Consider the following 23,003-nt stretch of genomic DNA (forward strand, 5'->3'; position numbering starts at 1 on the left):
AATAAGTTATCCCTAGCCCATCATGCTCAATCATTGATCCATTCATGAAACACACTCGCATATTAACTACACCCAATGCCCAAGTACGATCATAGTGTCCCCTAGTTGGTGCTTTTATAAGAGAAGATGGAGACTCAAATTCAAAATAAAATTTGCATAAAGTAAAAGAAAGGCCCTTCGCGGAGGGAAGTAGACATTTGTAGAGGTGTCAGAGCTCAAAGCGAAAATTTAGAGATAAAAACATTTTGAGAGGCATACTTTTCCCACCAACAAAAACGACTTAGAGTTCCCAACACTTTCCATGCTAGATATATCATAGGCGGTTCTCAAACAGAAAATAAATTTTATTCCTTTTTCCACCATACTTTCACTTTCCATGGCTAAACGTATCCACGGGTGCCTTCCATACCAACACTTTCCAAGGAATTTATTATTTGACAACATAAAGTAAATTGAGTTTTCATTTCGGGACTGGGCTTTCCTAATACCTTTGCCTTACTCTCGTGCAATGACAAGTGAATAAACACTCATCATGAGAATACCACATCTAGCATGGAAAATATTAGCCACCCCTCACCGCCTCGCGAGCGTTACGAGCACACAAAAGATAAATTTATTTTGAATATTAGAGATGGCACATACAAATTTGCTTAGAACGGTAAAAGAATACAGCATATAGGTAGGTATAGTGGACTCATGTGGCAAAACTGGTTTAAAGGATTTTGGATGCACAAGTAGTGATCATACTTAGTGCAAAATGAAGGCTAGCAAAAGATTGAGAAGCGACCAACCAAGAAATGAATAATCTCATAAGAGAGCATTAAGCATAATTAACACCGAATAATGCACCACAAGTAGGATGTAATTTCATTGCATGACTATTGACTTTCGTGCTTGCATAGGGAATCACAAACCTTAACACCAATATTCTTACTAAAGCATAATTACTCATCAACATGGCTCACATATCACATCATCATATCTCAAAACAATTACTAAGAATCAAGTTTATTTTGTCCAATGATCTTCATGAAAGTTTCTATTATACCCTTCTTGGATATCTATCACTTTGGGACTAATTTTCATGTGTTGCTTTTGATAAGCTCAAACAAATATAAGTGAAGATCATGAGCATAATTTTTTATTTCTCTCAAATTAATTTAAGTGAAGCAAGAGAGAATTTCTTGAAAATTTTACTAACTCTCAAATAAATCTAAGTGAAGCAAGAGAGTATTTCTTCAAAAATACTAAAGCACACCGTGCTAAAAAAGATATAAGTGAAGCACTAGAGCAAATCCATAGCTCATAAAAAAATTAAGTGAAGCATAGAGAGCTATTCTAACAAGCCATGGCATAATTTTGGCTCCCTCAAATAGGTGTGTCCAGCAAGGACACAAAATAAGAAAAGTAAAGACTCACATCATACAAGACGCTCCAAGAAAAACACATAGTGTGTGACGAATAAAAATATAGCCTCGAGTAAAATACCGATGGTCGTTAGAAGAAACAGGGGATGCCACTCAGGGCGTCCCCAAGCTTAGTTGCTTGCTTCTCTTTGGATAATAGCTTGGGATGCTGGGGCATACCCAAGCTTATGTCATATCCCTAGTTCTGGTATGCTCTCAGCTAGCTAGTCATGTGTTGCATCATGTTTAAATTGTTAAACTTCAAATGGGGATTGATCCAAACCCTAGCACAAAATGGAATTCAACTAGGTTCAATTTAAAAATATGTTCAATGAACCCAAAATGCCTTCAGAAATGTTCATCATTTCTGAAACGGGTGAAACCTCTGCCAAAAATGGTGCACATTTTCTAGGTCATTTCTGGTTTTTTGAATTAACTCATATTGTATTTGAATTGGAGCTATTAATTCCTATAAAATATTTGGTAGCTCCAAATATTCTGAAACTTGGTGAGGGCCTCTGGTTTAAATCAGATAGTGGCCACAGAAGTTTTCATAATTTTATAAAGTGATTTGGTGTTTAAACTAAATCAAAAACAAATTACATAAATAAAAAAACAGAAATAAAAGAGAGAGATGACTTACCTAGCTTGCCTGCAGCCCAGCTGTGCGGCCCAACATTGTAGCCAGCCCATCCCAACTCCTCCCCTGTCTTCAACCCCGTACCAGTAGGCATGAGGGCGTGTGCCTGCGACACGCACGCATGCGCCCGACCACCTCCTCTCTCCCTGCCTGCCTGGACCTCCCTCGCGTCGCCACGCACCTCCTTGGTCTCTCTCTCACTCCCCCCTCACCCCCTCGCTCTCTTCACGCCATGGCCGACGCACGCCCGAGCTCGTCGCCGCCGTAGTCGTGCCACAGCCACCCTCGAGCCTCTCCGACCAGTCACCAAGCTCCGCCATGACGTCCTCGTCCTCTCCACCGAGTCACGCACCACCAGGAGCTCTGTTTCATCCTCAACGCACTCGTCTTGATCCTCGATCGTCCGTGATCGCCGCCGACCATACATCACCGTTCGTGCTTCCTCGAGCCACCTGAGAACGCCATCGACCCTCTGTGATCCCCTATTTCGTTTCCTCGTACTCCCGTGCTCTAATTCGAGCTCTAGCTATCGCTTTCATCAAGACCGAGAACCACCACCGCACGAGCTTGTCGCCGGCGTAGGTCCGATGACCATTTGGTCATGCCAGTGCGTCCAAATGCTCCCCAGCACCACCTAGAGCCTCGCTGGATCTTCTTTTCGTCCGTTTGCACACCGTAGCGACGGATCCGTCATCACCCGAGCTCCGGCTGCCATGGTGGTCATCGCTGGTGCCGTTTCCGGCCATATCGAGCCCAGCCACCACCACCAGCCGAAGCGGCTCACTCCGAGGAGCGCGTAGGAGCAAACCGCGCGACGAATGGGGCCCTGAGCAGCGTTTCCGCAGCTCACCGCCGCGTCTGGCCTCGCCGGCGGCTCAACGCCGATGCGTTTGACCTTTTGACCAGGAGTTTGACATCGCCTATGTCGCTGACATGTAGGGACAGCCCCTGACTAACCTTAGATTTTTTAGTTAGCACTAATTAATACTGTTAATTAGTTAAGACACCGACTGATGGGTCCCACGCGTTAGGTTTGACCCTGGCCGCCCAGTTGACTTGCTGACGTCGTGCTGATGCAGTGCTGATGTCATAAATGTTTTATGGATATTTAATAAATCAGAAATGATTTATGAATTTCAGAAAATACGTAAAACTTCTAAAAAATCATAGTAAATTAAACTGTAACTCCAAATGAAACAATTTATATATGAAAAATTATCAGAAAAATCCAAAGAATCTCTTTATGGCATTTACATGCATGTTTGAGAAACTTATGCCCGCTGATCAGGTCAAATCAATTAAATGTCATTTGAATATTAACATATGGAGTTTGAATTTGAACCTAGGGTTCAAACCAACTTAATTTAACTTGTTGCTAGTTGCATTAGCTCAATCAACAACATATTGCCATGTTACATTCATTTATCATCTTGTCGCATTGCATTGATTGTGTTCCCTCTTGTTTGCCGGTATCTGTTCCCTCTCAGTGGACGTAGTTCTGACGATGAGTTTGATGACACCGATGAAGAACTATACCATCTTTAGAAGTGCCAGGCAAGCGAACCCCCATTGAGCATTCCGATACAATCCCACTCTCTCACTCTTGCTCTCTTTTACTGCATTAGGACAACAACGATTCAACTGTTACATGCTGCAGTAGTTGAACCCCTTTCTTCTGCATGATCTATCATTGCCACAGTAAATAGATGAAACCCACTAGCATGAGTAGGAGTTGTTTGAGTCCTGTCGTGCCTACTCATTCATGCTTATTGTCATGCCTGCTACTGCTTTGAGTTGAGTTAGGTCTGATTCATCGGGGATGAATTGGAATGTGGTGAACATGTCCTACTGTTGAGAGCTAAGTGTGTGAACACGATTTGGTAAAGGTAGTGGTGAGAGGCCATGTAGGAGTACATGGTGGGTTGTCTCATTGAAACCGTCCTCAGCAACTGAGTTCTTATTTATGATCCATGAACAACTACTACCACACATTAGGATCCTTAATTGATTCTCCCGACTTATTAACTGCCCTTGTTCTCTGTCCAAGAGTTGCAACTAGTTTCTGGTGTTTGTAGGATATGTGTTGGGGGTCGTGCGTAGCGCTGACCCTAGGGGTGGGCTATGATGCGGTAGAGACACGAGGCACGGTGTACCGAGACGCCCGTTTGGTGCCTCGTGAGCCATCTCTCATCGTTTGGGGCCGTGAGTGACACCCCGGCCGGATCTCCTTGCGTATGGAACCCGAATAGGCGATAAACCTGGACTAGAGACTTGTGTGGTTAGTCAGGTCGTGGCCGACTCCCTCGCCATGCTTCCGCTTGAAGGTTGCCGAGATACACAACATGTACATGGTGGTAAGTGGCGAGAGCGTGTGTGAAGAAGTACATCCCTGCAGGGTTAACATCATCTATTCGAATAGCCGCGTCCGCGGTAAAGGACTTCTTGGTTGCCTGTACAGTTCATAGACAAGTGAAAGTGGATACTCTAAAATGCGCAAGATAAGCGTGAGTGCTATGGATGGTGTTCTCGTAGGGAGACGGGAGCTGACCCATAGTGGTGTATTGATATCGTGAATATGTGGACTCGTGTGTGCCACCTCAAAAGAGTTACTTGCAGTCGTAGTTCAGGATAGCCACCGAGTCAAAGATGGCTTACTGTAGTTAAACTCCACCACCCCATTTGTTGATACTGATGCATATGTAGCTAGTTCTGATGTAAGTCTTCCTAGGTACATTTGTACCCACGTTTGCTTAATTTATGTTTTGCAGAGAGACTTCAGTCTCACTAGTAGTTCCGCGTGGACTTCTATGTTTAGCTTGTTACCTCAGCTACGATCTTGTGCCCTCCGCAGGGTCTTGTAGATAGTCACGCTTCTCAGCCTTTTCCATTTGTAGTTGTCTGTACTCAGACAAGTTAAGCTTCCGCATGTGCTTTTTGCTTGTATGACTTGAATGTTGGGTCATCAGACCCATGTTTGTAATATCTGGCTCTTCGAAGCCTAATGAATAAATACTTTGAGTTGTAGAGTTTTGTTGTGATGCCATGTTGTATTTGCACATATCGAGCATATTGTGTGTACGATTTGAAATGCTTGGTATGTGTGGGATCCGAAAACCTAGTTGTTTATCCTTGGTAGCCTGTCTTACCGGGAAATGTCTCCTAGTGCTTCCACTAAGCCATGGGAGCTTGCTACTGCTCTGGAACACTTAGGATGACCGACATGTGTCCTTCGTTCCCGTGTCTGTCCCTTCGGGGAAATCTCACGCGGTGTCTACTAGAGTCCTGTTAGCCTGCTACAGCCCAGATTCTCCAGAGTCCTGTTAGCCCAGCTGCTACAGCCCGGATTCACTCGCTGATGACCGACACATTCGTTGCTGGGTCATGTATGCCTATCCCTGTAAGTTAGTGCCACTTTGGGTTTACGACTAGTGATGTCGGCCCGAGTTCTTTGTCATATGGATGCTAGCGACACTATCATATACGTGAGCCAAAAGGTGCAAACGGTCCTGGGACAGGTACGCACCCGCGGGAATACTGTGCGTGAGGCCGCAAAGTGATATGATGTGTTACATGCTAGATCGGTGTGACTTAGGATCGGGGTCCTGACAGCTTTGGTATTGCTACCTCTTGAGCACTGCATTGGTTTTCCTCGAAGAGGAAGGGATGATGCATCAAAGTAGCGTAAGTATTTCCCTCAGTTTTTGAGAACCAAGGTATCAATCCAGTAGGAGGCTACGCGCGAGTCTCTCGTACCTGCACAAAACAAATAAATCCTCGCAACCAACGCAAATAGGGGTTGTCAATCCCTATAAGGCCACTTACGAGAGTGAGATCTGATAGATATTATAAGATAATATTTTTGGTATTTTTATGATAAAGAGCAAAGTAAAATCAAGGCGAAGGAAATAACAAAGGAAATAACTAGGTAGTAGGAGATCAATATGATAAAGATAGACCCGGGGGCCATAGGTTTCACTAGTGGCTTCTCTCGAGAGCATAAGTATTCTACGGTGGGTGAACAAATTACTGTTGAGCAATTGACAGAACTGAGCATAGTTATGAGAATATCTAGGTATGATCATGTATATAGGCATCACGTCGGAGACAAGTAGACCGACTCCTGCCTGCATCTACTACTATTACTCCACTCATCGACCGCTATCCAACATGCATCTAGAGTATTAAGTTAAAAACAGAGTAACGCCTTAAGCAAGATGACATGATGTAGAGGGATGGACTCATGCAATATGATGAAAACTCCATCTTGTTATCCTCGATGGCAACAATACAATACGTGCCTTGCTGCCCCTACTGTCACTGGGAAAGGACACCGCAAGATTGAACCCAAAGCTAAGCACTTCTCCCATTGCAAGAAAGATCAATCTAGTAGGCCAAACCAAACTGATAATTCGAAGAGACTTGCAAAGATAACCAATCATACATAAAAGAATTCAGAGAAGATTCAAATATTATTCATAGATAGACTTGATCATAAACTCACAATTCATCGGTCTCAACAAGCACACCGCAAAAATAAGATTACATCGAATAGTTCTCCACAAGAGAGGGGGAGAACATTGTATTGAGATCCAAACAGAGAGAACAAGCCATCTAGCTACTAACTATGGACCCGTAGGTCTGAGGTAAACTACTCACACTTCATCGGAGAGGCTATGGTGTTGATGTAGAAGCCCTCCGTGATCGATGCCCCCTCCGGCGGAGCTCTGGAACATGCCCCAAGATGGGATCTCATGGATACAGAAAGTTGCGGCGGTGGAATTAGGTTTTTGGCTCTGTATCTGATCGTTTGGGGGTACGTAGGTATATATAGGAGGAAGGAGTACGTTGGTGGAGCAACAGGGGGCCCACGAGGGTGGAGGGCGCGCGTGGGGGGGGGGGGGGTAGGCGCGCCCCTACCTTGTGGCCTCCTATTTCTTTTCTTGACGTAGGGTCCAAGTCTCCCGGATCATAATCTTCCTAAAAATCACGTTCCCGAAGGTTTCGTTCCGTTTGGACTCCGTTTGATATTCCTTTTCTTTGAAACCCTAAAACAAGCAAAAAACAACAATTCTGGGTTGGGCCTCCGGTTAATAGGTTAGTCCCAAAAATAATATAAAAGTGGATAATAAAGCCCAATAATGTCCAAAACAGTAGATAATATAGCATGGAGCAATCAAAAATTAGAGATACGTTGGAGACGTATCAGGTATCAGAGCCTAACTGCCTGTAGGATTACCAAGCCAAACTGGTCGAAGTCGAGTCTAGAAATGCTTTAGTTATATAAGGGAATTGAGTGTGGAAGGGAACGTAAGGCTCTTTTTACTCCTTTACCTTATGCCCTTCTGATCTGATTCAACCTCTTCTTTTCTACGGGGATTAAGAACTAGGCCTTCTCATCTATCTATCAGGATGATGAGTTAATATGATAGAGTTATAGGATTGATGGATTCAAGTCTCAGTTCAGTTTCTAGTACTTTCGTGTGTTAACAGTTGGTCTCAGAACCTTGATATTGTGATGTTAAGTGGTTATGCCACCATTTTGCAGGATGTCTCAAATCTTTTTGAGAATTTACAGCTGTTATGTTGTCCGAGTCATCCTAGGTTTCTAAATAGTCTGATGCATTTGCAACTCCCTTCTTTGTGTTCCCGATGTTTCTCTGGGCCAGTTTAACCACACTAATCGATGAGTTGAGGTACTCTGTTGCCTCGACATATATGTTGGAGCTATTATTATGACCCTAGGTGTCTTAGAGGATCACCCAGTAATCTAGCCATGTTTTGTGTTCCCAGTGTGATGATTCTGGCCATCATTCTCAAAAGCATCCCATGATGTTATTAGTTAGTAGGTATTACATTCCTGGGTTTTTGAACCCGAGATTCACTCTACTCACTCATGTTGATAGTGTTTGCTAGTCCCTTTAGGATATTAGTAACCTTTGCGGTAGTCCTCAAGGTCCGTGGTATTTCCTTCTTCCAAATACCATGAATTGCTTATGGTAGAAGTTCTTTTGAACCAAAAGATCACAACCAGAGTGCTCTTGATGAGTTCTCCATTCAACATTGTGAATCTGCCAGTTCTACCTCTCTGCATGGGTTATCTGGAGGAAACCTATTGAACTTGGTTTGACATACTAATCTATGCATCCACAACTCAGAAAGTTATATGTTCCTTGAGATGACCCTCCTCAGCTGTATTCCGACCTCCGTCTATCAATTGATAGTCAAGAGTATGCGTGCATTCATTCATCGATGCCTATTATTCTTGTGGTTCGTCAAGCCATCTATTCCGGAATGACTAGGAGAAACAAACTCCGGTACCTTATCCATTTCTAGGATTGGGTCGAAGCAGTTGTATCCCGCAGATCAAAATGCCAACCCATCTTTTGTTCTGTTCTGCCCTGGAGTATTACCATCTTATGTCAAGAATGCCATGGGAATTGCACGTCGTCTTATGAATTCTTTATACAATGCTACTTCTCGCCAACATTATTCATTCCTCGGTCTCCGTGTTGTTGTGACCAGAATGCCGACAAGTGAACTATGATGTGTGAAATCAATACTCCTAGCAACCGTGTTGCTTGGTAGTTAGTGGACAATAATTTCATTCTTAAAGTTTTGGTTATGGAATCATCATCCTAAGATTTATCGTGCGACCTAGTCCATTTTCCCTGGTGCACTCCTCGATCAATGAGATAGGATTGTGTCAATCCATCACTCTCTTGATCACATCGTCTTGCCATGAAAAGCAAGATTGTTCTCGAGTTTAGTAACATATCGGTGGTTCGTGATTTTTTGAATATCTTCTCGGAAGTGTTACCAGGTTGTCACCTGACCGCTATGTTGAGTTCGTGATCAAGTTGGTTTCTTGTAACCACCCCTTCTACAAGAATCTATGTTGGATACCCCTGAGCTAGTTGGTTAAGCCAAACAACAACTTGGAGAGTTGGAAGATAAAAGCTTGCCTAGCTTAGTTCATTTCAAGGGATATAATTGTGTGTGTTGAAGAAAGATGATATCTTCATCGATTGGCCCCTGTGATCGGTTGTTGGACCTATTGTCTTATCAAAACTTTGATTTGAGTGTGGGCTATCCTCAAATCAAATCAGAACCAAGGATGTTCGTAATGTTGTCTTACTCGTGGTTTTTCCTCGAGCATACTCCGTTATATCTTTTGTTCTGACCAATGCTATTACCTTGTTCACATAGTTGTGGAATTCCATCATCATGGGAATCTTGATGACTTGTTGTTGAGCCCATCAGCAACATATTTATCTCCTCCATGATTCATGTTGAACATCCCGCTAGTGTTGGAAACTTCTAAAAGCATTATCTTCATGTCCCGTTCATGAAGCATATGTTGGATGAAATAAGTGACTTTCTCCGATTCAAGTGCATTTGGTGCAAGTTGCCGCCGTGAGTGATGTAGACTCGACTAGATGGTGAGTTGTTCGACGTCCCGATATTTCACGGTACTAGCAGTAGCAACAAGAAATTTCGGTCGAGCAAAGATGCAAGACCGTAAGATCAGAAACTTGTGTCGAGTAGATTGGATCGACTCCACACGCAGCAGCAACAAAATCCACTCGGATCAGCAACAAAGATATTTTGTGTCCCCCAACATGGGACGTTTTCTGTAATTTTATTGATCTCACCACTAAAACAAAAAAACTCAAAAAACTAGATACACGGCCGAAGCCTGCCTGTTATATAGGCGACACCAATCTGACCAAACCGACTAAAGCACCCAAGATAGATACGGACTCTATCTCCTATTCAAACTAACCAAGGAATTTAACTAATTAATTATCCGGCCATCTTAATCACCTAGGAGACTAAGATAACCACGTAACTAGTACTAGACCAAAGACTTGACTCACGTATACTGCACCTATACCAAACCGAATCAAACTTGACTCGTATATTTCCTACCACAACGTGTGTACAGCACATGGAGTTCTAAATGTTGGCTTAACTTCATCTGGTGCAACAAGCTCAATAGGGATTTTTCCAACACAAATAATCTGCTTCTTGTTCGCATGATCAGATGAGCATGTAGTTGTTTTGAAACTCTCAGCTATGACATGGATGCCCACATCATCCCCTCCTCCTTGTAACGAAGCCATCCTCAGCTGCGTGGTGGTTTTAGAGACCTCCTTCTTTATTGAAAGAATATCATCCTCCTTAATAGCATTAGCAAACATCGGTTGTAGCACATATCGTCTTCCGGCATTCCGAAAACAATAAGTGTTGGACCTTCCATCATGTGTGGCATGATGATCATATTGCCAAGGTCTCCCCAGCAACAAATGACATGCATCCATTGGTAAAACATCACAAATCACTGTGTCGGTATAGTCACCAACCGAAAAATTGAGACGCACCTTATGAGTAATTTTTAGTCTGCTGGACTGATATAACCACTCGATGCAGTGTGGTTGTGGGTGCTTCCATGCAGGTAACCCCAAAGCTTCCACCAATCCCTTGCTGACCGCATTGGTGTAGCTTCCTCCATCTATAATTAACTTACAATTGGTGTTGTTGATTTGGCATTGAGTTTGAAAAATATTCCAACGTTGACCCTTGTCCTCAATGCGATCCTCTTGCACTCGCTGCACCATCAAAGACGGATATGATTCAGCAGCTTCAAAACTCGCAACCACATTTTCAACATCTTCAGATTTTGCACTAGAAGTGTCAGAAACTGCCTCTTCATCACTAGCGGATGCATAGCCATCTCTTGTGAGCAACACTCTTTTCTCATTAGGACATTCACGTCTCATATGCCCCCTTCCTCCACACTTGAAACACTCTATATTACTAGTACGTGTGGCTGACTGCGCACTAGAATCAACTCTCGGCAATCCTGATTTTAAAGCATCCTTTTGCACGGAAGCTTGAGGGCGATTAGATGTCGCTGTCCTAGAGCTAGGACCGACATCCTCACTCTTATGTTGCGAGCGTCGCCATGTGTTCAAAGTGGTACTAGGAACTATGCTGACTTGGCGTCGCATAATCTGTTGTTCCGCCCGCACAGCTTGGTGCACAAGATCTTGTATGTTGTAATAGACCACCATCTCAACACGATCCTGCACCTCAATATTTAGACCATTAAAGAAACGTGCCATAGTCGCCTCCGGATCCTCCGTTGTCCCTGTACGTATCATAAGCAATTCCATCTCCTTGTAATATTCATCAACACTCATATTACCCTGAGAGAGCCGCTGCAACTTGTTGTACATATCTCTTTTATAGTGCTCAGGAACAAAACGTCGCCTCATGAATTCTTTCATACCTCGCCAAGTCGTCGGGCGATGTCTTGAACGACAAATTTGATTCCACCAAATTAGCGCATAACCGGTGAACTCAATTCCAGCAAGTTGAACTTTCTTCTCCTCGCTATAATGATGGGCATCAAATATTTGATCAACACGCATCTCCCACTCCAAATAGCCTTCTGGTTCACACTTGCTGGAGAACGAAGGGATCGAAATTTTTATGCGCCCAATTCCATCATCCAAAGGCACACGCACAGCTTGACCAACTCGGTCATGCACTCCACCGCGAACAGAAGTTTCAGGATGAGACTCATAGTGTCGTGGTCGTGGCCCGTACCCCACCTGGTCAACGCCGTCATCGAGACCATCATCTCCAGCATGAGGTTGTGCCGCCAAACAGCAATCATGCACGCCGACATGTCCATCGCGAGCAGGTGGTGCATAATGCAGTGGAGCCGCCGGAGCAGTCTGTGGTGGGGCAAAATTCGTCGTCGGCATATTGATGATGTCCGCCAAACCATCAAACCGAGTGATCATGACATCTATCCTTCTGCCGAGCGCATCATGACATTGCTTGATGTAGTTGCATGTGTGGTCAAAACCATCCCGAATATTTTGCGGAATATCATCCGCATACACTGGACGTACTATTTCCTCAGAATCAGCAGCAACCTCATCACCCTTGTTGACCGAGGTTGACATCTTGATCAACACAGTACCGTGAACAACCTTAGCTATGAATACCACTTGATGTAGACTCGACTAGATGGCGAGTTGTTCGACGTCCCGATCTTTCATGGTACTAGCAGTAGCAACAAGAAATTTCGGTCGAGCAAAGATGCAAGACCGTAAGATCAGAAACTTGTGTCGAGTAGATTGGATCGACTCCACACGCAGCAGCAACAAAATCCACTCGGATCAGCAACAAAGATATTTGATGTCCCCCAACATGGGATGTTTTCTGTAATTTTATTGATCTCACCACTAAAACAAAAAAACTCAAAAAACTGGATACACGGCCGAAGCCTGCCTGTTATATAGGCGACACCAATCTGACCAAACCGACTAAAGCACCCAAGATAGATACGGACTCTATCTCCTATTCAAACTAACCAAGGAATTTAACTAATTAATTATCCGGCCATCTTAATCACCTAGGAGACTAAGATAACCACGTAACTAGTACTAGACCAAATACTTGACTCACGTATACTGCACCTATACCAAACCGAATCAAACTTGACTCGTATATTTCCTACCACAACGTGTGTACAGCACATGGAGTTCTAAATGTTGGCTTAACTTCATCTGGTGCAACAAGCTCAATAGGGATTTTTCCAACACAAATAATCTGCTTCTTGTTCGCATGATCGGATGAGCATGTAGTTGTTTTGAAACTCTCAGCTATGACATGGATGCCCACATCAGTGAGTTCAAGAAAGATTGTTTTTGTTTCCTCTGGTACCGTCCCAAGTCAGTTATGCATGTGCGAATGTATTCTATTGTTTGGTAGATTAATTACCTCCACTCCATATGAATTCCCTAGCACACCAAGCCACTGATTGATTTGCTCAGGGATAAGAAGTTCCTTCTTAAGAATCATGACTTATGTTAGGACTTCATTATCCTCCATAATGGTTCCCAACCTGAACTCGGTAGTGTTTTATCATAAGACTACTACGTGGTCATGCTTGTCTGGTACAACGTGTTCACATGTGTGTAGCAGAACCCGCTCATGTTTTGGAGCTTGCTACCGTAGTTCATCTCCCGAGAATCTCGCAACGTCATCTTGTCGATTTGTGTTGCAACCTTTCCTTTTCAGACATTGTCTGAATTATCCTGTTACCAACCAGATTTGAATCTCAGGCAGATATGATGGTTGGAACTTCTTCCAAGAACTATGATATAGGTTCCAGTGAAGTGGACGCACCTAGCTGGAAGCACTATTATTGTAGTATCTTAATTAAGCCGTTTGGTCACTTCCCATGAGGATTTCGCATGACTTATTCCAAAAGTTGTTCCTTATGGATCCTTTGTCTTCCCGAAGTCCAACCTATACTTGATGGCCACGTTAATGCTTTAAGTATGACTGTGGTATGTAGAACATCAAGGAGAACATTAGAAGCGGAGTGCTAAATGTCTCTCGGTCGATCATCTAGATTTTGTTTCCTTGGCATCGCTAGGGTGAAATCTGAGAAAGTGTTTCCCTCCTTTGTACCTGCATCCTCCATCGTTATTCATCATGGTAGTATGAGGTGTCACCAGGATCTTGGCATAGATGTTGGTAAAACCTTGATGAATATGGAAATGCTCAAGTTCTTGAGAGCACGCTTAGGCACTAGGTTATATCCTCGGTATCAACTGGAATGTGCCTTCTGTTTGCTGAGTTGTCTTCTAACTCTAGTTTTCTTTCCAAACCGAGTATGCCATTTCTCCGAACTCCTTCAAACAACCGTTTGTGATTTTTCTTGGGCTGGTTTAGAGAGTTTCAACGATTTCTAGATCAAACGTAATTCTTTTTGCCACTTAAGGGAATAATTCTATGAGTCACCTTCCGTAAGGTGCTCCGTTGTGGTATTAAGGGCAATATATCTCCTCGCTACTCTCAAGCTAGTGCACCATCTTCTTTAGCATGGCATTGTTGCCTACCAAATTGAGCAATCACCATCTGTTTCCTTTCACCCCTGATGCGTGTCTTGTGCATCAGCTCAAGAGATGTTCTTTTGTCTCACTCCATGAGTTGATCCTGAGTTGCTTGATCGTGGAGAAGATCGATTCTTCTAGAGTTTTCCTTTCCTCTTGTTGTCATGTTGGATGGAGTTCTCAGGGAAAGACGTCGAGACAAAGATGATGATCGAATCAACGTTCTTATGAAGTGCAACCTGGATCCTGAAGATTGTGCTAGCTTTGTGTCCACTCCGTCTTCTTACCTCACGTCTTGAATCTCGGGACGAGGTTCTTGTTTAGTGGGGGTGAGTTGTCACATACCTAGTTCTGGTATGCTCTGGGCTAGCTAGTCATGTGTTGCATCATGTTTAAATTGCATTTAAACTTGAAATGGGGATTGATCCAAACCCTAGCACCGAATGGAATTCAACTAGGTTCAATTTAAAAATATGTTCAATGAACCCAACATGCCTTCATAAATGTTCATCATTTATGAAACGGGTGAAAACCTCTGCCAAAAATGGTGCACATTTTCTAGGTCATTTCTGGATTTTTGAATTAACTCATATTGTATCTGAATTGGAGCTATTAATTCCTATAAAATATTTGGTAGCTCCAAATATTCTGAAACTTGGTGAGGGCCTCTGGTTTAAATCAGATAGTGGCCACAGAAGTTTTCAGAATTTTATAAAGTGACTTGGTGTTTAAACTAAATCAAAAACAAATTATAGAAATAGAAAAACAGAAATAAAAGAGAGAGAGAGGACTTACCTGGCTTGCGTGCAGCCCACCTGTGCGGCCCAACACTATAGCCAGCCCAGCCCAACTCCTCCCCTGTCTTCAACCTCGTGCCAGTAGGCACGAGGGCGTGTGCCCGCGGCATGCACACACACGCCTGGCCACCTCCTCTCTCCCTGCTTGACTGGACCTCCCTCGCGTTGCCACACACCTCCCTGGTCTCTCTCACTCCCCCCTCGCCCCTCACTCTCTTCACGCCATGGACGACGCATGCCCGAGCTCGTCGCCGTCGCAGTCGTGCCACAGCCAGCCTCGAGCCTCTCCGACCTGTCACCGAGCTCCGCCACGACGACCTCGTCCTCTCCACTGAGTCACGCACCGCCAGGAGCTCTGTTTCATCCTCAACGCCGCCGTCTTGCTCCTCGGTCGTCCGAGATCGCCGCCGACCGTACATCGCCATTCGTGCTTTCCCGGGCCACCTGAGAACGCCGTCGACCCGATGTAAGCCCCTATTTCTTTTCCCCCTACTCCCGTGCTCTAATTCGAGCTCTAGCTATCGCTTTCATCAAGACCAAGAACCACCACCGCCCGAGCTTGTCGCTGGCGTAGGTCCGACGACCATTTGGTCATGCCAGTGCGTCCAAATGCTCCCCAGCACCACCTAGAGCCTCGCTGGATCTTCTTTTCGTCTGTTTGCACACTGTAGCGACGAATCCGTCGTCACCCGAGCTCCAGCCGCCATGGTGGTCGTCACTGGCGCAGTTCCCGACCATCTCGATCTCAGCCACCACCACCAGCCGATGCGGCTCACTCCCAGGAACACGTAGGAGCAAACCGCACGGCGAATGGGGCCCTGAGCAGCGTTTCTGCAGCTCGCCGCCGCGTCTGGCCTCGCCGGCGGCTCAACGCCGACACGTTTGACCTTTTGAGCAGGGGTTTGACGCCCCTTGTGTCGCTGACATGTGGGGCCAGCCCCTGACTAACCTTAGATTATGTTTTTAGTTAGCACTAATTAATACTGTAAATTAGTTAAGACACTGACTGATGGGTCCCATGCGTCAGGTTTAACCCTGGCCGCCTAGTTGACTTACTGACGTCGTGCTGATGCAGTGCTGACGTCATAAATGTTTTCTAGATATTTAATAAATCAGAAATGATTTATGAATTTCAGAAAATACCTAAAACTTGTAAAAAATCATAGTAATTAAACCGTAACTCCAAATGAAACAACTTATATATGTAAAATTATTAGAAAAATCCATAGAATCTGTTTATTGTATTTACATGCATGTTTGAGAAACTTATGCCCGCTGATCAGGTCAAATCAATTAAATGTCATATGAATATTAACATGTGGAGTTTGAATTTGAACCTAGGGTTCAAACCAACTTCATTTAACTTGTTGCTAGTTGCATTAGCTCAATCAATAGCATATTGCCATGTCACATTCATGCATCATCTTATCGCATTGCATTGATTGTGTCCCCTCTTGTTTGCCGGTATCTGTTCCCTCTTAGTGGACGTAGTTCCGACGATGAGTTTGATGACGCCGATGAAGAACTATACCATCTTCAGAAGTGCCAGGCAAGCAACTCCCCATTGAGCATTCCAATACAATCCCACTCTCTCGCTCTTGCTCTCTTTTACTGCGTCAGGACAACAATGATTCAACTATTACAAGCTGCGGTAGTTGAAACCCTTTCCTCTGCATGACCTGTCATTGCCACAGTAAATAGATGAAACCCACTAGCATGAGTAGGAGTTGTTTAAGCCCCAATGTGCCTACTCATTCATGCTTATTGTCATGACTGCTACTTCTTAGAGTTGAGTCAGGTGTGATTCATCGGGGATGAATTGGAATGTGGTGAACATGTCCTACTCTTGAGAGCTAAGTGTGTGAACATGATTTGGTAAAGGTAGCGGTGAGAGGCCATGTAGGAGTACATGGTGGGTTGTCTCATTGAAACCATCCTCAGGAATTGAGTTCTGTGTTTGTGATCCATGAACAACTACTACCATACATTGGGATCCTTAATTGACTCTCTCGACTTATTAATCGCCCTTGTTCTCTGTCCAGGAGTTGCAACTAGTTTCTGGTGTTTGTAGGATATGTGTTGGGGGCCGTGCGTAGCGCTGACCCTAGGGGTGGGCTATGATGCGGTAGATACACGAGGCATGGTGTACCAAGACGCCCGTTTGGTGCCTCGGGAACCCTGCTCTCATTGTTTGGGGCCGTGAGTGACACCCCGGCCGGATCTCCTTGCAGACGGAACCCGAATAGGCGATAAACCTGGACTAGAGACTTGTGTGGTTAGTCAGGTCGTGGCCCACTCCCTCGCCAGGCTTCTGCTTCAAGGTTGCCGAGATACATAACATGTACATGGTGGTAAGTGGCGAGAGCGTGTGTGAAGAAGTACACCCCTGTAGGGTTAACATCATCTATTCGAATAGCCGCGTCCGCGGTAAAGGACTTCTGGGTTGCCTGTACAGTTCATAGATAAGTGAAAGTGGATACTCTAAAATGCGCAAGATAAGCGTGAGTGCTAGGGATGGTGTTCTCGTAGGGAGACGGGAGCGGACCCATAGTGGTGTATTGATATGGTGAATATGTGGACTCATTGCGCCACCTCAAAAGAGTTACTTGCAGTCGTAGTTCAGGATAGCCACCGAGTCAAAGCTGGCTTGCTGTAGTTAAACTCCACCACCCCCTTTGTTGATACTGATGCATATGTAGCTAGTTCTGATGTAAGTCTTGCTGGGTACATTTGTACTCACGTTTGCTTAATTTATGTTTTGCAGAGAAACTTCAGTCTCACTAGTAGTTCCGCGTGGACTTCGACGTTTAGCTTGTTACCTCAGCTACGATCTTGTGCCCTCGGCAGGGTCTTCTAGATAGTCAGGCTTCTCAGCCTTTTCCATTAGTAGTTGTCTGTACTCAGATAAGTTAAGCTTTCGCATGTGGTTTTTCCTTGTATGACTTGAATGTTGGGTCATCAGACCCATGTTTGTAATATCTGGCTCTTTGGAGCCTAATGAATAAATACTTTGAGTTGTAGAGTTTTGTTGTGATGCCATGTTGTATTTGCACATATCGAGCATATTGTGTGTATGATTTGAAATGCTTGGTTTGTGTGGGATCCGACAACCTAGTTGTTTATCCTTGGTAGCCTCTCTTACCGGGAAATGTCTCCTAGTGCTTCCACTGAGCCATGTTAGCTTGCTACTGCTCCGGAACACTTAGGCTGGCCGACATGTGTCCTTCTTCATTCCCGTGTCTGTCCCATCGGATAAATGTCACGCGGTGTCTACCGGAGTCCTATTAGCCCGCTACAGCTCGGATTCTCCGGAGTCCTGTTAGCCAAGCTGCTACAGCCCAGATTCACTCACTGATGACCGACATGTTCGTTGCTGGGTCATGTATGCCTGTCCCTATAAGTTAGTGCCACTTTGGGTTTACGACTAGTCTCGTCGACCCGGGTTCTCTATCATATGGATGCTAGCGACACTATAATATACGTGAGCCAAAAGGCGCAAGGTGGCACCCGTGGGAATACCATGCGTGAGGCCGCAAAGTGATATGATGTGTTACATGCTAGATCGGTGTGACTTAGGATCGGGGTCCTGACAGCTTAGGCTCTTCTCACTCCTTATTCCTTCATCCATCGTAAGATAACCTAAAAGTTGAAAACTTGAATCACACAAAACTCAACAAAACCTTCGTGAGATCCGTTAGTATAAGAAAACAAATCACTACTATAAGTGCAGTGGCAAACCAATTCATATTTTATATTATTGCATTATATCTACTGTATTCCAACTTTTCTATGGAAAAAACTCATCAAAGAAAACCATAGAATCATCAAAACAAGCACACAACGCAAAGAAAATAGAATCTGTCAAAAACAGAACAGTCTATAGGAATCTTGATATTTCGAATACTTTTGTAACTCCAAAAACTTTGAAAAATTAGGGCGACCTGAGAAATTTGTATATTGATCTTCTGCAAAAAATAATTGGTATTTTATCACGCTCTAGTTAAAAATGAAAATTATTTTCGTGAGCGCAAAAGTTTCTGTTTTTCAGCAAGATCAAGTCAACTATCACCCAAGAAGATCCCAAAGGCTTTACTTGGCACAAACACTAACTAAAACACAAAAAACACAATAATAACAGTAGCATAATTGTGCTAACACTCAAGAACAAGAAGCAAAAAAGCAAAAATAAATTTTATTCATTGGGTTGCCTCCCAACAAGCGCTATCATTTTATGCCCCTAGCTAGGCATAATAATTTTAATGATGCTTAAGCCTAACATACTTCCGATGCATAGGGATTTTACAAGCAAAGAAATTATCATGGCAATCAAAAACTAGCATATGCAAGGAAGAAGAAAGAAACAATAACAATCTCAACATAACGAGAGGTAATTTAGTAACATGACAATTTCTACAACCATATTTTCCTCTATCATTATAATTACATGTAGGATCATAATCAAATTCAACAATATAACTATCACATAAAATATTTTGTTCATGATCCACATGCATGCAAAGTTGAGACTCTTCCAAAATAGTGGGATTATCATTAAATAAATTCATGACCTCTCCAAGCCCACTTTTATCAAAAATATCATAAGATTGAACACTCTCCAAATAAGTGAGATTATCTTTAGCTAAAGTTGACACTCTTCCAATCCCACTTTCAATATTATAGCAAGCATATTCATCACGAGGTTTAAATAAATTGTCAATAAGAATCATCACCCCAATCATGATCATTGCAACAAGTAGTGGGCATAGCAAAATTACATCCCCAAGCTTGGGGTTTTGCATAGTATTAACACAATTGACATTAATAGAATTTATAATAACATCATTGCAATCATGCTTTTCATTCAAGGAGCTATCATGAATCACTTTATAAATTTCTCCGTTTAACACTTCATCACAATTTTCAGATTCATAAATCTGAAGCAAAACTTCATAAAGATAATCTAGTGAACTCGATTCACTAGCAATGGGTTCACCATAATTGGATCTCTTGAAAAGATTAGCAAGTGGATGAGGATCCATATCAATAGATTTTTAGCAAGCGAAGATGCAAGCAAATAGAAGGCACATGGCAACACAAGAAAACATGAGATCTGACGAGAAAAAGGCAAACCAAGAAGAAGGCGAATAAAACGGCAAATTTTTGTGAAGTGGGGGAGAGGAAAATGAGAGGAAAATGGAAAATAATGTAAGTTGTGAGGAGATGATATTTGTGATTAGGAACCTGGTAGATGTTGAAGATCCTCCCCAGCAACGGCGCCATAAATTATTTTTGATGCGACTTGTAGCTACGTTGGTATTTTCCCAAAGAGGAAGGGATGATGCAGCACAACGACGGTAGGTATTTCCCTCAGTGATGAAACCAAGGTTATTGAACCAACATGAGAACCAAGCAACACTACGTAAACATCACCTACGCACAAATGACAAATACTCACAACCCGACGTGTTAAAGGGGTTGTCAATCCCTTCCGGGTAACGGTGCCACAAATTGGCAAACGGACATGAATAAATTGTAGTATATTGATAGATCTAATGCCAAATAAAATAAATTGCAGAAAGGTATTTTTGTATTTTTGGGTTTAAAAGATCTAAAAATAAAAGGCAAATAAAATACACCACAAAGGCAAATAATAAGAGAAAGAGACCCGGGGGCCATAGGTTTCACTAGTGGCTTCTCTCGAGAAAAATAACAAACGGTGGGTAAACAAATTACTGTTGGGCAATTGATAGAACTTCAAATAATCATGACGATATCCAGGCAATGATCATTACATAGGCATTACGTCCAAGATTAGTAGACCAACTCCTGCCTGCATCTACTACTATTACTGCACACATCGACCGCTATCCAGCATGCATCTAGTGTATTAAGTTCATGGAGAAACAGAGTAATGCAATAAGAACGATGACATGATGTAGACAAGACCTGTTTATGTAGAAATAGACCCCATCGTTTTATCCTTAGTAGCAACGATACATACACGTCAGTTCCCCTTCTATCACTGGGATCAAGCACCGTAAGATCGAACCCACTACAAAGCACCTCTTCCCATTGCAACATAAATAGATCAAGTTGGGCAAACAAAACCCAAATATCAGAGAAGAAATACGAGGCTATAAGCAATTGTGCATATAAGAGATCAAAGAAACTCAAATAACTTTCATGGACAAAAAGAGATAGATCTGATCATAAACTCAAAGTTCATAGGATCCCAACAAACACACCGCAAAAGAGTTACATCATATTGATCTCCAAGAGACCATTGTATTGAGAATCAAACAAGAGAGAGAGAGAGAGGAAGACATCTAGCTACTAACTACGGACCCGAAGGTCTACAAAGAACTACTCACGCATCATCGGAGAGGCACCAATGGAAGTGGTGAACCCCTTAGCATGGAACAATAAAAAATTATAGATACGTGAAAGTGCGTTATATCGACTAGAGGGGGGGGGGGTGAATAGGCGATTTTTATGAAAGTCTTCAAAACGTGGAAGTTATGAAGACAAACAGCAGAGATATGCCTATTACTATGCAGCGGAAGTTAGATTACACTAGACAAGCCATGGTCAAGTATTCAATAGAGTGAAAGCACAATGACAAGTAGCTGCAGTGTAATAAGGATCAGGTAGGAAGAAGTTATGAAGCCAAACAAATCATACAGTTACGTTGTGAAGACAAAGGATATAGCAGGCATGTAATGGCTTCACAATGAGTAACAGTAAGTAAAAAAGGAAGTGAAGATGAAACCAGTGACTCGTTGAAGACAATGATGTGTTGGACTAGTTCCAGTTGCTGTGACAACTGTACGTCTAGTTGGAGCGGCTAGGTATTTAAACCTTAGGACACACAGTCCCAGACACCCAGTCCTGAACACGCAGCTCAGGACACCAAGTCCTCACCGTATTCTCCTTGAGCTAAGGTCACATAGTCCTCGCCCAATCACTCAGGTAAGTCTTCAAGGTAGACTCCCAAACCTTAACAAACTTCGTTCACTGGCAATCCACAATGTCTCTTCGATGCTCTGAACGCGACGCCTAACCGTCTGGAGGATGCACAGTCCTCAAGTGTAATAAGTCTTTAGATCACTCAAACAAGAAGACTTAAGTGATGCCCAATTTACTCTGGCTCTGGGTGGTTAGGGCTTTCTCCTCGCTAGGAATTTTCTCTCAAAGGCTTCGAGGTTGATTGCTCTCAAACGACAAAAGCCGTGCACTGAAATCTGAGCAACCAGCCGTTTATGGTTGTAGGGGGGTGGGCTATTTATAGCCACTTGGCAACCCGACCTGATTTGTCCGAAATGACCCTGGGTCACTAAGGAACTGACACGTGTCCCAACGGTCAGATTTCAAACTCACATGGCAACTTTACTTGGGCTACAAGCAAAGCTGACTTGTGTGGCTCTAGACAAGATTCGCTCTCATTGTCTTCACTCGAAGATATAGGTTTTTGGTTTAGGCATCACTTCAGTCATTCTGACTGGTTCTCCTGGACCCCACTTAACAGTACAGTGGTTCCTATGACTCAACACAAAAGAAAAAGAACTACGAAAGATCTAAGTCTTCGAGCTCCATAGGCTTCATATCGTGTCTTCTTTTGTCATAGTCTTCAATGTGAATATCTTCACATACCACCTTTGACTTCAATGTCTTCATACATTTTTAGGGGTCATCTCTGGTAGTAAAACCGAATCAATGAGGGACTTCTACCTGTGTTATCCTGCAATTCTCACAAACACATTAGTCCCTCAACTAGGTTTGTCGTCAATACTCCAAAACCAACTAGGGGTGGCACTAGATGCACTTACAATCTCCCCCTTTTTGGTGATTGATGACAAACTAGTTGAAGTTCTCAATGGGGAATATAGTCTGTGAAATTGTAAAGGATAAGGAATTGTCTTCATAAGTTGCAAGGGCTCCCCCCTGAAGATGTGCATATAAGTTAATTTGCTTTTGGAATGCAAATGCACATGGCAGGTTGTACTTGTGGAGATCCACTTCAGCTTATGATGACAATCCACTATGCATGTGAAAGTATATGAAGATAATGACATGCATAATGGAAAATGGACGTCTGCAGAATGAGATAAGTGCGGAATTTATCGTCGCACATGCGGAATTTATCTTCGCAAAACAGGGTGGCAAACAAGTAGCAGACGACCATCTGGTTTAAGTGTTACAACTCATAAGAACCAAATGTAGCAAAAATGAGAGTTGTAAGCAC

General features: G+C 43.3%; 1 protein-coding gene and 1 long non-coding RNA gene across 2 annotated transcripts in view; one reads left to right on the forward strand and one right to left on the reverse strand.

Moving 5' to 3' along the window:
- LOC147970678 (uncharacterized) overlaps nt 1–17,887 on the forward strand; it is a 30,931-nt gene extending 13,044 nt beyond the window's left edge. Inside the window, exon 3 of the long non-coding RNA XR_015604236.1 lies at nt 17,526–17,887. This is a non-coding gene — a long non-coding RNA (uncharacterized LOC147970678). The remainder of the gene's footprint in view (nt 1–17,525) is intronic.
- LOC147970679 (uncharacterized) lies at nt 9,863–11,120 on the reverse strand. Its single transcript, XM_087522689.1, has one exon. The coding sequence runs from the start codon at nt 11,118–11,120 to the stop codon at nt 9,972–9,974; it is 1,149 nt and encodes a 382-aa protein (XP_087378815.1). The 3' UTR covers nt 9,863–9,971.
- Nucleotides 17,888–23,003: the final 5,116 nt, after the last annotated feature.

Source organism: Triticum urartu, chromosome 5A (assembly GCF_056163025.1).
Source record: "Triticum urartu cultivar PI428250 chromosome 5A, HENAU_Tu73, whole genome shotgun sequence".
In the NCBI taxonomy this organism is placed as follows: domain Eukaryota; kingdom Viridiplantae; phylum Streptophyta; class Magnoliopsida; order Poales; family Poaceae; genus Triticum; species Triticum urartu.